The sequence below is a fragment of the Phaethon aethereus genome (assembly GCF_964289735.1).
Source record: "Phaethon aethereus genome assembly, chromosome: 11".
Lineage (NCBI taxonomy): Eukaryota > Metazoa > Chordata > Aves > Phaethontiformes > Phaethontidae > Phaethon > Phaethon aethereus.
Genome location: NC_138587.1, coordinates 8,074,916 through 8,091,584, shown reverse-complemented (window position 1 = coordinate 8,091,584; position 16,669 = coordinate 8,074,916). Strand labels below are relative to the sequence as shown.

General features: G+C 45.2%; 1 protein-coding gene across 1 annotated transcript in view; it reads right to left on the bottom strand.

The window, feature by feature from the left end:
* Positions 1-16,669, bottom strand: part of MAGI1 (membrane associated guanylate kinase, WW and PDZ domain containing 1) — a 362,851-nt gene that overhangs the window by 23,190 nt on the left and 322,992 nt on the right. The window contains exons 13-14 of the mRNA XM_082004576.1: positions 13,190-13,221; positions 5,933-6,149 (exon numbers count right to left, since the gene is read on the bottom strand). Of these exons, the coding sequence (XP_081860702.1) occupies positions 5,933-6,149; positions 13,190-13,221 (249 nt within the window). The remainder of the gene's footprint in view (positions 1-5,932; positions 6,150-13,189; positions 13,222-16,669) is intronic.

The following is a 16,669-nucleotide window of genomic DNA, read 5'->3' as shown; positions in this document are numbered from 1 at the left end:
GACAAGTGCCACAGCCCCATCGGTGACCCACATGGGCAGACTCACGAACGGACCGGGAACATGGTACCCCCCGCCCCCCTACGAAATCCACCGCCAGCCAGCACCCAGTAAAGCAAGTACGTTGCGCCTTCGGGGCTAACCTTGGCGTACGGCCCTGCCAGACTCCCTTGGTGATGAAGAGCCCCCCGCCACAGAGCAGCAATGACACCAGAACAAGACATCACAAGACACAGATACATTCTCGGCACAGTCTTACATTCTCCAAAACTCGTGGAACTGATTTCTCTCTCTCTCTCACCCTTGCTCAGTCCAGTTGCAGGCGAAGGTGACATAGCTGTAATATTAATTTTACAGTTTTGCAAAGCTTAATGTACCTGCTTTCTTGTTAGTTCATTTAATTAATTTTGACTGTATGGATCATGTTAGGCTTTCATGCATATAATTGCTAAGGTTACAGCTACTATGGATTACGACATACTAACTTACACGTCTATCTGCGCATGCCCGTGTACATACACACATATGAATTTATACGTTTATGCACATGCATGCAGGTATATTTGAAGAACCCTTTTTGCTCCTCAGAGGAGAAATCTCTTTGGGAACACCTTAAAAATACTTTTCTACAAAACAATTTTCACCGTTATGACACAGTTAGTTTTGCAAATGGAGATATCTTTTTCTAATGTTAAAAGAAATTCTAAATACATGGTGATGAACAATGAACACAGCGCTTAATTAGAAGTCATTTTAATCAAACTTTCCTATACAAACTTTAACGATTATCTCGCATGCTATATAAAAAAAAAAAATCTGCCCAGTGTGGTATCAGTTTCAACAAAAGATGGATTCAAAAATAATCAGTATGAGTTTGCTTTAGTCACTAGCTCATTTGAGGCTGCAGCACTTTCAATGACTCATAGCTTGGCAAAGTACAAAAGTTTTAAGGACCAGATTCAGTAAAGTATATACGGACAAGTCAGAAATTAAGAGTGAATAGTCTCACTGAAGCTGATGGAGAGTTTCAGTGTCGCAAAGTCCTGTGATTTCGCCGTAAGTCTCGTGAGATTCCGGTCCTTTTCAGCGAGACATTCTCTACGGGCACATCTGTGTGCCCGAGTGCATGACCGTAACTGTTTGTCTCCTATTAAGATAATAAAAAGGACCTAACCCTACCAAGGGGCTTTTACTACCATCTTTAAAGTCAGTCTGATCAGAAGGTGGCTGCAATTTCCTGAGAGTATTTTTCTTTTCTATTTTAGAGAGAAAGTATCTAATGTTTGGTATCATTGTGCAAATAGTTTTAATTCTATGTAATTGCTGTTGAGTGAATGCTACACACTGGGGTCAAGACTTGTTTGTATTATTTTAATTAGATTTGGGGAGAGAAAATCCTACCAAATAAAATTATGTGCCTGAAAACAAAATTCAAATAGTAATGATAACATAGAATATTTTAAAAGCTTTAAAAATTATCTATCGTGTTCTGCTTTACTTTTAATTAAATGCTTAAGCCCTTCAAAGGGATTCATTAACACATCTGCAATTCAGATTAATTCATTTTGTCACTGCTGTTTTGACAGATGGCCATATGTAGGATATGGTATTTTGCAAAGCAATCAGGCCACATGAGAAAAATTTGACAACAGATTGTGCTAATCTTTAAGGAAGTTTAATAATACATTGAAAAATAAAAAGCATATTATAAAAATATATTTTCAATAAAACAGTGCAAGATTGCAGAATCGCGGTTCTCCAATAAACTATTGAATCGCCGTTTCTCTCACTGAGTGCTCTTCGCATATGTCATTCCTGGATCTTGGAACTGCTTCAGTGTTTAAACCTTAAGGGTTTGTCCTTCTCTCTGATTCATGTACACAACTCCCACTAGCAGCAATGAATTACCCATAAAGAGGAGCTCAGGCAGCTAAAACTTCGCAGCAGCAAAGAGTGCATTTGTTATCGCCACCAAATGATCTGTTTTCAGATTCACTTAACACAAAGCCGGCTATTCTCAAAAGTCTTAATCCAGCAAAGAATTGCGACTCTGGGCCAGATTGCAGCAGAGCACTTGAGTTCAGCCTTAGCCTTAAAGCATCCAAGTCCCTTTGGGTTTACAGCTTGAAAATAAGCTTCCTTGGACCGGAGCCCAAGCACTCAGCACCTTGCAGGCCTGATCCCCTCACCCGGAGGAGCTCATGTGAAGGAACTTTAGCCCGTATTTGTTAAATAAAGTTGCAGTTCTCATCTGCTGCCACTCAGCCAGAGTCCAGACACAGTTATGGAGCCATTGCTTAACTTTGCGTTATTAATTCTAGCTTAATTTTTTTTTTCTTCCCCTAAACAGCAATGTCTGTGGCTCTCCTCTGCAGAATCTGAGTACTTCCTGATATTAAGATGCATTGGGTAAATCAAAAAATACACGTTTTTACAAAATTATGGGTTATCTGGTGCTTTTGAACCAAATTCTGCTATACCAGTAGCTTCAGTGAGGCAAGTCACATAAGTCAAATATAGTCTTTTTTTATTAAATACTGATCCAAAGAATGCTCAAAGAAAGGAAGAATGCATTTTACCAATTGTGAAAAATTAAAATGTTGCCTGTGTGCTTTCCAGGTCTACATTATTATTATTAATGTTAATAACAGTGGGATGCGCTCCCAGTGAAAAAGGCAGTAGGTGGTCATTATAGATTCAGCACTTCTTAGAAACATCCTGGAGACAATGTATTCATACAGTGAATGAAACCTCTTCATATTATTATTTTTAGATGAAAAAAAATTGTGTCTGGGCTGGGGCTAATGAATTCATCTTTTTGTGTCAACTATACTTGAAAAATTGCACTATGTTCTCTTTATACTCTACAATTTCAGAAATGGGACGAAATAATGCTCTAAAATTCTGTCTTTTTTATCTCCATCATATACTTCAACACAAAGGGTTGTTGCTGTTTTTCAGTCCACTTGTTCGGGATTCAAAACCCTGTCTCTCAAAAGAACATTTTATAATCCTTTTCAGGTTCATTAAAATTGAGGGCCATGAATCAACAGAGAGCAAGCCCTGGACTGGGCAGCAGGGAGAGCTGGGAGAGCTGAGCTGTGGCTCTTTGGGCAGTGGGGGCCACCAAAGGCCCCAGTTACAGGATGCATCAGCCAGTCTCAGCACTGGCACTAGGGTGGCATCCTCCTGCCGTACATTAGATATTCATTTAGTTCTGCTCACGTCTTCATCAGAAGAATGCTGGGAGTCATACCTAGCACCCAAAGCTACGGATGTCGTGGGAGACAAGATGCTAACCTCAGTCCCAAAGGCAAAGGGAATGGGTGCTCAAGCAAAGAAGAAAGCAATGATATGACTGTATCACCACCCGCCAGAGGAGGCACTGGAATTAAACTGAACTGCAGCTGGGTAAAAAGACGAACAGCACACGTGGAGCAGACAGACAGTGAAAACGGAGGCCCAGGGAACGGTTTCTTCCATCCCACAGTCTGTGGTGCTCCATGTCAGCAGAGCTTCCTACAAGTGGTCCAAGAGCCACACAGCCAGTGCTTGGGCAACACTGGGACGTGAGCCTCAAAGGGATGACTCACAATCATAACAGAGCAGCCACCAATTGCCCACTCTTCATGCAGGCCAAACATACGGAAAGAAACATGGTGGGTCACCCCAAGCTCCCAGGGCAGAAGAGGCGCCAGGTCACAGCTGTGAAGCACTGTCCCCATTTATGAGCTGGCCACTGACCTCTAAATAAAACCACCAGTCACACTTTGGGATCAGACCGCAACAGGAGACAGAGCATGTCCAACTGCTCTTTTCACTTAGACTATATCTTTCCTGTTCTTCTTCACCTTTCATTAGAGGCAGCAAAGCCACGTCACGAGGTAAGAGTGCAGGCTGATCTGCAGGGAGTGTGTTTCACTCCAGCTTAGGGTTGGAAATTCATAGGCTCTTGGACACTTCTAGTGCTGCTTGCTTACAAAGAAACATGATCGCATCACACTTTTGCCACTCTCCAAAAACCCTCTCTGTATAAAACCAAAATATCTCAGAAAACACCTTCCTGGGAAGGAAATGGCAATGGGACAAAAAAGTGGTAGAAAAGAATTGATGTCCAAACAGGTAGGTTGCATCTGGTAGAAGAGGCAGATGATAAGGATTGATGCAATAGAAGAGGACTGACCCCACCACAGAGATGCTTGACCACAGAAAGGTGAGACAAGTGAAGCTGATGGGGAGTAGCAGAACCCAATCTAGCAAAAGGCCCAAGCAGAGAGGACTGTGGCACAGGGAAAGATGGGGCATGGGAAACCATCAGGTCAACAGATGGTGAAAAGGCCTCTGTCTGGAAGGGCTCTAATCAGAGACAAGAATAAAACCTCCACAAGATACCTGCAGCCATCAAGAAAAGAGGGAGGATTTAGCACATGGTGTTGGAGGTGGATACAGAAGAGCAACCACCTACCCATGCACTTCAGGATTTCTCCAGCTCAGCCTTGGGTTTTATCAGGAAATATAGGCAGGCGTTAAGCTGCTAAGCTGATACTAATGACTAATTAGTAGGAGTTAAACAGTTAATTAGAAATTAGCTAAATAGCTGCAGGGGGTCAGAAGCAATGCCAGCACAGTGCCTGTGGGAACCGCAAGAGCTGAGCAAGGGTGATGCCAGTGCCATGGGACAGTGATGGCCTCAGTTTTGTTTGTCCAGGCAGGAGGAGGAGGAGCTCTGCCCGCAGCTCTGCAGGGCTGAAGAGTCACTGTCCTTCAGCTCTTGCCCCTTTTTCCTATTTCAACAAGATGCACATGCAAGTTCCATCACTGCACTTCTCTGCAGATCAGCATGACCTGGCCCAAGAGCCTGTGGGGTCAGTGCACCTAATCCTGGGAAGGGAAGGGAAGCAGCACACAGAAGCTGAGACACCTACAAACTGCATTGCTGAGACATTCAATCTGAAGAGATGCATCTTCAGCCAAGAAACTGTGACTCATGATTTAATTTTTCCAGGACATAAGATTTTGAAGTGATTCATTTGTTCAGAAAAAAACAGTCCTACCATTTTTCATTCTGCGATAATGTTCATTTCATACTGGTTTTACCAATTTCCAATCAGCACAATAAAATCAAACGCCAGGTGATACTCTTAGAGCACCAAGACTTTGAAGCTCCCTTTTCTGTAACTTCAGTAACTATCGCTTTTGAAAATGAACCTAATACTCTAACTCTTTCTTTAAGAAGCTTTTACAGATTCAATCATCTTCATCAGCGCAATTAAAGCAAAGCCAGCATCTTTATTTTGTTTGCAGAGAAGAAACTGATTGAAACCATATTTATAGTCTTGGAGCAGAGTCAAAGCCCCGCTGAACTATTAGCCAAGGGTGCAGCTTATTAATTGCCATAAAAGCCACTTACAATATGCATTTGATATCTGTATTGTTAAAACGTCCACTCTGGTCAAAGTAAAATGGCTCAGCTGGATTTTCTCCTCCCCGGAGTGAGACCGGAAAGCATCTGGTATGAATTTCAGCAAACTACATACTTCCCCTCCTTACTGAAATTCCTATACATATCAAACAATGAGTCTTAGCCTCAAAAAAAGGTTTAGGATCTGGATAACAAACTTGGGAATTCTCCTTGAGCTTAATTTAAAAGCAAAATAAAGAAATAGGGGAAAAGAGGGTCTTTAATTTTAAGGGGATTTTTTGTATTCAGCTTTGGTCTAAGTGCCCTTTCCTAGAGATGATCTAAATTCATTCCTCATCAGAGAGGAAACTGCACTTCTATCAAGTAGACATCACTGACAGATACCAAATTAACAAACTGAAGCCTTATATTTTCAATATAAATCTAAAAGATTCAGTTTTCTTCCCGAAGAAAATATACAGAGAGCAGCTGCCGGAGCCGTAGCCTTAGCAACCACACCTGCTTCATACTCACGTCGGCTTTCATACATGCTCCTGGACTGGGCCCAGATTTTGAATGGATCTGGCTTCTTCTGCCCAGAACTGTCCGGCTGATCCGCAGCCAGCGCCTCCGCGGCGGTGTAGTCCGGCAGCACCTGCGTGCTGTGAGCGGGGGAAGCGGTGTGCCCGCTGCGGTGGCTGGAGACGCTATGCTGAGAACTGTTTTGGCTGTCTTTCCTTTCAAGTGGTTGCTGTAAGGAAGAAAGCGAGTGGAAAGAGAGAGAACAGACGGTTATTGGTCTTTGAGTGGGTGTTTTCCATCAATTTTTCTCCCTTCTTTGATCAGGGTTTCTGCATGCACAGAAGTAAATATATAAATCACAGTTTTGCTGCCACCAGATAATGCTGGGTACAGTTAAATTCCCCGATGACAGATTTTGATAGGCAGACTGACAGAAACAGATATGCAAAACAAAGTCATTTATCATAAAAAAAAAGCAGTTCACCATCTCGCACATAAAACAAATCTAAATCTCATTATAGGTTACTAGTTTCAGTGCGCTTATTTCTTCCTACATTAAGGCAGAAAAACTCAGCAACCTTCTACTCAGAGAACATTAGGGTCTAACTTGAGCCTGCGAGAAAAAGGAAAAACTACCAGATTTCCCTGTGAAAACTTAAACAGTCCCTCTGAAACAGATGCAAGCACAGCCCTTTACTATGAAAGATCACTTTTGCTCTGCAGCTCTTGCAACCCCCACATCACAAGTGGGTGGATAACAGAGTACCACTTTCATGTCTCTGCTTCCCAGAGCATCCGCGGGATTACAGCAGAAAACGTCTATTTGCAGTTTGATTTCCTTGTTTTAATTGAGTGTATTAAAACAGGAAAAAATACATCCGCCTAAATTCAAGGCTTATTCAAAAGCAGTATGTCAAGAGCTCTATCTGCTCAATATTTAGCTAAGCAGGGTACATAATTCTTAACTCAAATTCACAACGGTGTGTGCAAATGAAGCCCAAGTCGCATTTGCATCGCCAGGATTTGTACTACTCAACATGCAGCAAAATCCTCCCTCAACAAGAGCTCCTCAAACTGTACAGCAAATGCTTTTTAATGCTCTTTTGAGATGACCTTGGGCTGGCACCAAGGTTGAGTCCAATCTCCCAACTGCTCCGGCACAGGGAACTGGCACGTTCCTGGGGCTGTTGTGACGCAGAGGGTGGCTGGAAAAATAGCATCCTGCAGGTTGTTTTTACAACATCCACAACTGCCTGGCTAAAAGGGACGAGCCACTCGTACCAAGAAAACTCAGGCAAAAATTTAAAGCCTCCTGCTGGCGGGGGGTACCTGGAAACATTGCACCAGGAGTCTCTGCTTTCAGGGACCTCCCCACAGAAAACCAAGCAGGGGTTGGGAGAAAGGCCAGCAGCAACGACAGAGCAGATCAGCACGGGGGGCTGAAGTGCACACAGGTCTGGGGACCCCCACCTTTACTCTGCACATGAAACCCCAGGCGGCCGATGCTCCATCATAGCGGGGCTGAATTAATAACAGGGGAAAGTCACTGCACGGAAATGCCCTCTTTCCGAGTCTTAACAACGATCGTTCCTTTTCTTTTCTAAGTTGCACATATTTTTAGGTTTACACTGAGAAAAAAAAGCAGCTCCAACAGCCCAAATGACTTTGACCTCTCAGTCTTACATTCAAGTTGTTGATCCACTAACAGCATTTTTTTAAATAATATCTCAATTGATTAGAATGTAAAACTGCCTTTGTCTTCTAAAGCAATTTTGAACAAAGCATACCTGCTGTGATTACTCATCTGCAGACTTTCAGATACAAATATCTGAAGCAATTTCAACATTTTTAGCTTTCTAAGTGGTAAAAGAGGCTATTTGCATGCAGCCCTTCAGTTTTTAAATGAAGCCATTTTAAAACATCTATGCTGTGGATAATCACTCCTTTGTAACTTAAAAATAAAAAAAAAAAGAAAAAACACTTTACAACTCTCAGTCCAGCCATCTGGATTGTTTTGTTTGTTTGGCCAAACTACTAAAATAACTACAAGCATCCTGTGAAACTTCAGGCCAATCTCACTGGAAATAGCTGGTTTACAGAAGTTGGAGTACAGGGACTAAAACGTGAAGCTTTACTCAGCCCTTGGGGAAGTGTTGAGCACTCTCTGAAACCTTTCTGATTTAAAAAGAAACAAAGTTTGAACTTTAAAAAGCGTTCTCACTTAATGATATGTAAAGGTCTAAATATTGAACAAACGATGAATTCTGTTTCATATTTGGGTTGCAAATGGAAGAGTCAGCATAGCTCAAGCAAAACCACCTCTAAATAAACTAGAGTTGCAATTGCAAATACACAGACATTTTGCAAGAAACAGGAGAAAACTTCTTCAGGGGGACAGTTGCTTTTCCAAAAAGTAACTCCTTTAAAAAGCCTGAAACATCTCTATTTAGGAGTTGAAGAGGGGAATAGAGAAAGGGGAACACAACCATGGAAATCATGAATATATGTAATTGAATTAAATCAAGACAATATTAATCAACTTTCGCATCACCAGATGAGGTCAAAAAGGTTTGGGGCCAACCTCTTGCATGTCCTGTAGCAGCTTCAGCACGCCAGCAGCGCCAGGACTTGCAGGGGTCCGACCGCCCCGCTCTCCAGCTGCCCCTGCAATGGGGGCTGCCCAAATGAAGGAGTTTATGCCTTGGTGCAAAGGTGAAAAAACAATCACCTTGGTACTGTACTACAGCCATGAAAAAATAAGTATGTGGAAGGCTGGAGCTTGTCATGCCCTACCCAAGCCTCAGGTCTGGGACGCATGGCCTGTGCCAGCTTCCCTACACCCTCGCTGAAACTTTGCAGTGCTCATACCCTGCAAAACGTAAGGTGAAGAAAACGTACTATCGGGAAGAAAGTCTTTTCGAGCTGCCCTCTCCCCACTGGCTGAGGTGAACAGGAGCATCAGCGTGGCCCACATTTCCCCGTGCAGCTGGGGGGGCAACTGCGACAGCAGAGGGGGCAGCAGCGGTCGGGGTTTGGGCACACATCAGCCTTCCAGGACTTCTTCCCTCCACTGTACCGTCCCATTTTCAGCCACAGGCACTCCATTCGCCAACCCGCTTCTCCCTCAGCAGACGCTGGGCGAGCCCACACGGAGCTCTACATCGTCCTCCGGGTACGGGGAGGGAAGAAAACAGCAAAGGCCATGTGAGCCAGGGAGCTCGGAGCTGCTGTGCGTCCAAAGCAGACAGGAGGAAAACTGATTACAAAAGTCTCCAAGTGCCTGGAAGATGCTGCAGAGACCCGCATAGCAGAGACCAGCTTGTCATTCGTGCTAAACGAACGACTAATTAAATGTTACTTTGTAGAGTGGCTGCTAAAGCAACCGAGGCCCATGACTCCGGGAGGTGGCTGCAGGCAGAGACGGGACACCGATCATTAGCAGCAGCCGCGTACGCCCGTGTCAGGCAGAGAAACCCGCAGCAGAAGGGGCGACGGTGGCCGGGAGCGTGTCCTGCGGCACGAGCGGACACCAAAGCTTTTTGGCACAGGCTTCTCCAGGCATAAAACTGCAAGAGGGAAGAGTTGCTGTGGTTTTCTCCCACTGCATTTCAAGGTGGGGTGAAAATAATGGTCTCTGAATGAAGAGGGATATGTTGCAAAAACGCTCATGCTGTGGAACCAGTTTCTCCTCCCGACAAACATGGTTCACCAGCAGAGCCCCAAGTGCTGCCTATTCACCCGAAATACGGGGCAAGTCTCTTGTCAGGGACAGGCTGTGCATAGGAATTGCATTTTTGGCCACAATTCAGCTATGCTGACAATGTATTCATTTACACCCAAAAGAAAAATCAAATTTTTGGAAGAGCTTAGCACTTTCTTCCCCCTGCAGTGATCCTGTCTTCTGACGATCTAGCTGCAGACTTTGTGCTCTAGAGCATTTTGAAGAAGCTGGTCCTGGCAGCAACAGCAAACTGAGCTAGAAATGGGAATCTTTGCCCCCTTGTGGAGTATTTTGATGCAAGGAACAGGAAAAAAAATAGGGGGAAAAAAAAAAGGAAAAAAAAAGTTTGTTGTCATCCATGTTATATCACGATAAATGCCAAAGAAATTGCTATATTAGAGAACTTGCACATTGAAAATGTATATCCCCAGATGGTCAATACAAAAATATTACCCGTTTTCATCTAAAGAAGAATCAACGGGAAACCGAAAACAAACAAGCAGCGCGGCGAGCTGCTGTGAGCATACCCTTGGTAGGGAGGAAGGAGGAGGAAGGGACTTGGAAGTGCCCAGTCCCAGGTATGGCTGCAAACTTTTTTTTTTTACTAATTTGGCTCTTTCACCGAGGTTGAAAAACTCTCCTTAAAAACTGAGAAAAAAAGCAAAGCTCATCAGAAAATACACACAGGCTGAAAAATACAGCCCAGGAAAACTGAGTTTAAGGCAGAAAAACATTCTTAGACCATGCCGCAGTCCCAGCACTAAGAAACCTTTCCAAGGGGCTAGAACACCTCCTCCCCGCCGGGAGGTAACCAACAGCCTGAAGTTGGCCTCCTGGGAATACGGGATTTGGGCTGGTAGCTAAAAATAGGGCTTGTCTGAGAAAGAGACAGCCGTTGGCAGCAAGTTGGGAGTGTGTCCGGGCTTGGGGAAAGGATACGAGATAAGAAGAGAGGACCTGTCACTGCAATGAGCGAAGCAGGAGAGGATGGAGACCCGAGCTCGTGCCTTCCCTGATGCAGCAGAAGAAACAAAGCATGAGCACGAGTTAAGAATGGTCCAACTGCTCCTGGCTTGGATGGATGCTGTCCTCTAACCGCAGCTGTTTCCTCATCAAGGAATGATGGAAAACGTTCCCGCTGTGTAGGGCAAAGGGAGCTGGGGAAACGGGCGGCGCGTTCAACCCAAGCCCCGCCGCCGGCCGTGCGGCGCTGGAGACAGCCCGCGGGCGCGCGGCTCCGCCGGCAGCACCTGCGTTCACCCAACGGCTGCAAGGGCAGCAAACCGGCCCTGGGAAATGCCGGGGCAGGCGGCGGCGAGACGGCAGCCCAGCCACGGAGCGTGCCGGCATCTCCCCTGCCAGGACATGAGCAAGTGGGAATCTTTATGGCCAAGAGGGCTGAGCTCCCCTCGCCGCGCAGCCGAGCGGCAGCCCTGCAACCAAACCGAGGAAGGAAGGTGTTTAGCAACACCGCTGCTTTTATGCTTTTGACCGTCGCCTTGGCCACATGTGCTCTGATGTTCGTGCAAATCCACCCCAGACAGCCCCGAGGACAGTTTCCTCCTCTTCACACGGGTGCTCCGCAGCGCTTTGCTCCAGGTTTCCGTGCTCAACCTGTGCACACCTCCGACGCCTGGGAATGAAGGAGCAGCTGTGCCGGCTCCGACACGCTCTGCTCGGCCCCTCCGAGGAGTGGTCGGTCATTAAAGCTGCCGCACAATGCGGCAGTGTAAAACATCGCTGCTAATTGCCAATGCAAACGATCCGGTGTGCAGGCAGGGGGAACAGGAGGTTCTGCCTTTTGGCAGTCCTGCGCTTTAGAGGCAACAGCACCGCCTGGGGCCACAGCAAACGTTACTGGAGGGACCCTAACGCAAGGTGAGAGGGGTTCAGGAGAGGCACACGAGGCAATGGGACTGCTTTCCCAGGGCTGACCAGCTCGTCAAAGCAAACAGTATGGAGAAATCTGCCGCTGCAGGGCTACTCCTGTTTGCAAGCATCCTCTTTGTTCACCGAGGCAGGATTATCCTGACACGGATTTAGATGCTGCTCAGATTTTCACGGTGCATTGCTGCCGACCAGAGAGACGTGTGACACGGCAGGATCCTGCTTTACCTGATGCTGAATGTGCGTGTGGCAAAGCGGGAGCCTCCACGCTTTGAAAAGACCAGGACTCATCGATCGGGGCTAGTTTAATGATGGAAGTTGGAGTCCGGATCGAGTGCAGCCACTTCTGCTCCAATCAGGGAAAAAAGTGCAGAGAAAAGGAACGTGCCAGACACGTACGTATTTTACACACTCGCTTCTGTTTTACCGAAGGGTGAAATAATCTCCGCGTATGACAGAAGCGAGTGCGCGGGGTCTGACATGCCTGTGGTTTGCGAGGGAGCACACCCCGCACTTCTGCCTCTCAACATTAATGCGGGCTGACAGTGGTAGAGGCCTGGGCTCACGCGACTTTAATCAGCACTGCCCTAAGCCATCAGAATCACATTAATTATTTCAGGGCTTTCTTTTTGGATCAACAGAAAACTCGTATTAAAAGCAGCAGCCTTCTGCTCAGCCCCTTCATAAGCCTCTCGCCCAGGTTTGCAGCGAGGTGGGCTGCGCCCAGCTGCAGTTTTTGGCACCCATCGGTGTTCACCACTGTCGGTGAAGTTTCACACCATCTTACAACACGGCAAAGACCTCACTCGCTCTGCTTCCCCTAAGCTACTGGGAGAGAATTCTCTTTTTCCCCCTCCCTCTCAACAGATAACTGGAAGCTGCCAGGCTTTAAATATCCCAGTTCCTTTGAAAAGAAAACATTTCTTTTTGTTGCATACAAATAGCACATTAATTTCTTCCACAATATCACACATGGAGCTTTAATGATACCTTAGATCACGGCTTCCATGCCGTTAGCTAACATGTCATCCAGGTAACAGCTTTACATGGAAATAGGATCAGAAAATACTGCTCTGTTGCTTTTTTTTTTTTTTTTTTTAAAAAAATAAGGAATTTCACACCTGCAGCACAATCCTGCTCAGTATGAAAATAGCTCCAGAGCAAGAACTCGGACAGCTAACTGTATTCCCCGGGATCCGTAACTGTGCTCCGATCATGCTTTGTCTCTCTCGACAAGATGCATGCTTTCCCATTCTGTTAATAATTCAGCTAAGGGTACTCAAGAAAACTCAGGGAGTTAATGGAAAAGGTAGGTGCCTATAAGCATCCGCCAGGAATTGCCATCTGGCAAGAAGGTGGAGCCTCCCATCTTTCCAAAGGGAAACAATAGCTTTTTTTTTCCGGTAAGTTAAACGACAGAGAAGCTAATCTGTCAGGGAAGAGGATCTGTAAACCTGAGGCTTTATTTGCAAACAAGTCCCCCTTCCGCACTGCATTCCTCTTTCATCTCCCCATGCAGCAGGAGCCGTGCAAGGTAATCACGGTTGCAACAGAAAGACAACTTAAAACAATCGAGACCCACAAAGAAAACAAGCTGAACTCATGCCTTTCTTCCTTCAAAGCAGACAGACATACAAAAATAGTAGCTGAGAAGTGCTTACCGACTTCGGGCTCTTCTTTGGGACCGGCAGTCCTGAAAAATGGCAACAGGGGAAAAATAAACATTAGCATCTAAACATTACCTTCCCTTAAAGAAAAATCCCTAGGTGTATCACCCGAACGTAGCCATCTGCAGAGTTATGTCAGCTTTCGCTCTCGCGTCGGAGTTACCAGTCTGTTCATATCGAATCAAAGCACAGGGAGAGGCAGCGGGAGCGCGAGACGGGAGCGGGGGGAGAGCTCTGTCTGCAGCTCTGCTGGCTCCCGCTGCAGCAGCCGGGAGGCTGGGAGAGAAGCCCACAGCGCCCAGCGCCCGCCGAAGCCCGGCGCCTGGGCAGAATCTCAGATGCTCCCCTGGCTTACGGGAGACTTGCCTTCCAATTAAGCCGAGGTTATTTCCCTTTGACGCGATCGGCTCGGCGGTTTTGTCGGACCAATCGCGGCGGTGCGGGGGAAACAGGTTGATTTTTTTTAAGAAGTATTTCTCTTGAAATCGATTTTTGAAAGGCAAATGTGCATTGGCTTGAGCCGGGAGGCATGGGCTGGGCAAAGGAAAACAAAAGCATGAGGAGGAATAAGCTTTCATCCCTAGAAATGTGAATGTTACTGAGAAAACACGCGTTCTCCTTCCTGTCCATCCTAAGTGTAAATCTCTGAAGCCAGAGATTCTATCTGTTCGTTAGGATTTCAGAGGGCTGGGGCTTGAAAAGAGCACTGCAAATGTCCTGACCCTTGGGGGGGACGCTCGGGGGCTTGGAGAAGGGGGCTTACAGGACACAGGGGTTGCAGTCGATGCAAAGGAAGAAACCGCTGGGAGGGCACCAGAGAAGGTTTTTTCAAGGACAGTTTTGCATTTTGGAGCAGCCTCTTCCCCGCTCTGTGACAAGCAAGAGAACTCAAGTGGGATTTCTATCGACTATTTCTACCTATAGCCCAGCAGCAAAGGAGACACTTGTTTGGGGGATTTACCTACAACGCAGGAAAAAGCTCTTTCCTGGGCACTTTGAAAATCACCTTCCTTTTCCTCCACTGTTGGAGGAATGGGAACTCCCCGTATTTTGCTCTGTGTGACACTCCAGAAAACAAACATAAACCAAAACACAGATTACACTCCACATTAAGTGCTCAGTAATTCAGATGTTTGAAATCTGCTTTTGTCTTTAAGATGTGATTTATGTGGCATTTATGCCGCATTATGTCTTCTACTTTATGCATTTTGTTTGTGCTAAAACCCATGCCCTTGTCTAACTTTTACACAGAGAATAAAATATGCAATGCGAGTGAGTTACAAATCTGCCTAGAGAGAAACTCATTTTAAGGTAATTTGGGAGTTGTTAGTTCTGAACAGGGAAGATCCACAATTAAAAATGATAAACCGAGCTTACTTTGCTGCCTGCTCACAGACTGGGGTGCAAACTGTAATGGGTATTTTAAATGAAATGTTTTCAGCTTTTGAGGAATATCTGTGCTCTGCACGTCACTCCGATGCATGCCCAGCCAATACCTGATACACCTCCAGGCGCTGATTGATCGAGGGACAAAGAAACATCAAAACTGTTTGAACTAAACAATCAAGACCGCAGCTTCTTTTCTGCTGACGGTGACTGTGTTTGTATAATACACTTAAAGAGCAAAGCACTAATAACGTTCATGGCAAGTCACATTTTTAACAGGCATCATTTATCACGGAGATAAACACACTGAGATTCTCCCCCTCTCTCTCTTCCCTTCCACATGCATGCACACACGTTTACTCTCCCTTTCCAAGAGATGCTCTTTCCTATTAAATCAATAGGTAGAACAGACCCCCATGCACGCACGCGCCCTTAACAGACCAACATGAACCAGAAAAGGTATTACAGCAATTTAAATGTTCCTTGCAAAGAATAAAGTGGAGATGCAGCTCGGCTGTTGGTTCAAATTGTACCAGAATTCAGTTTATTGCATCACAAGCATTAAATTAAATTTACTAAGTACGAACTACTGAACAAACCTTTCATTCAAAGTTTGTCATGAATTTTGGCTGTTCCAATACAAACGAGATGGAAAACTGTTGAAAAAGAATGGAAAACACACCGAGGCCGTAGTTTGGGGGGTCCTTCAGAGGCCAATGAATCTTATAGTGTCACTGCTCTGTGCCAGACTTTGCTGCAGATCAAGCAGTAAGTGACTTTTTACCAAAATAGGTGACTGCAGACCACATTAACAAATGTTGGTAGTTTTTCACAGGACAAGCTTATAGTCAGGGGAATAACCTGCCTGTACATTTTCCTGTAAAAATGTTATTTATTCATCTAATTAGGGTCTCATTTTAAAACCCCAGTTTTTGATGCAGAAGGCCAAATGAGCAAATGATAGGTATCGTATGTAGTTTTCATGCTCAGATGATGGAATGGATACAGTATTTAACATGATGAACACGAAGCACTTGAACAATCCCCAAATCCTGGGAGCACCACTAGCAGAAAACGCTGAGCTTTACCAAAAAGCTTCTGGCAAAAAACAATTGCCCATGCCTATGCGTTTGGGATGGTGACAACTATGAATTACGACGTTCACCTTTCGATTACATTAACCGTGTCCCACCACTGCTCACGCCATGCCCTGCTTGGTGTGCTCATCCTCCCAGCCGCCCCGTTCTCTCCTGAAGCCTCACTGCAAGTTTTTCAGAGGTAAATGGGCCAAGCATGGACTTAACACCCAGTTTGCTTCCCTTTGGCATCGTCCAATTTTTTTTGCGGTCGGAGTAATGGCATTCACATCCCTGGCTAAGCCAAAAGGCTTCTCTGCTGCTCTGCCCTCCAATCTGATAATGGAATAGCAGCAGTTTATATCGACACTGCAATAGAATTCCTCTGTGATTTAATGCCTATGGACATCTCTCACTAGTACTTGAAACAGATTTTCTAATTTGGGGGGCTTTTGGAGGTGCAGATTAGGGACGGTGGAAGAGTCACGCAGCTGAACAGGGCTGCTGCCATCACAGAGTTAACAGTGTTTTAAAACAAATGAGCACATCTGGTAAACAATGTCAATATGACCTAAAACCCCTTGAATGGGCTTATTGTAGCTACTTACTAAATGTGCCTGGAATTAAATTAATTAGAAAGCACAAATTACTCCCCTCTAAATAACAATGTAATAAAGCAACTGCTTAATGAAAAATATCAGTGATCAGTGAGCAATCCGCAAGCGCAAAAAAAGGGATTGTAATCAAACTAAATTCACAGACTCGTCAGCAAGGCAAGAAAGGCTTCATACAGGGTTAGTCAAAAATGAGTCAGATGCAGGGATCTAAATTAAACTAATTATCACAGAGATTATTACATTTATCTTAACAAAAAGCTCTCTCTTTTCTCCCCAGTACTCCCTAAAGCTCTATGTACAGCTGGCTGCATCCATCTGCTCAACTACATTTTGTAACATAGGAGAAAAAATGCAAATCATTAAGCAAGTTTTCTACCATGACTTCAGCACTCCTA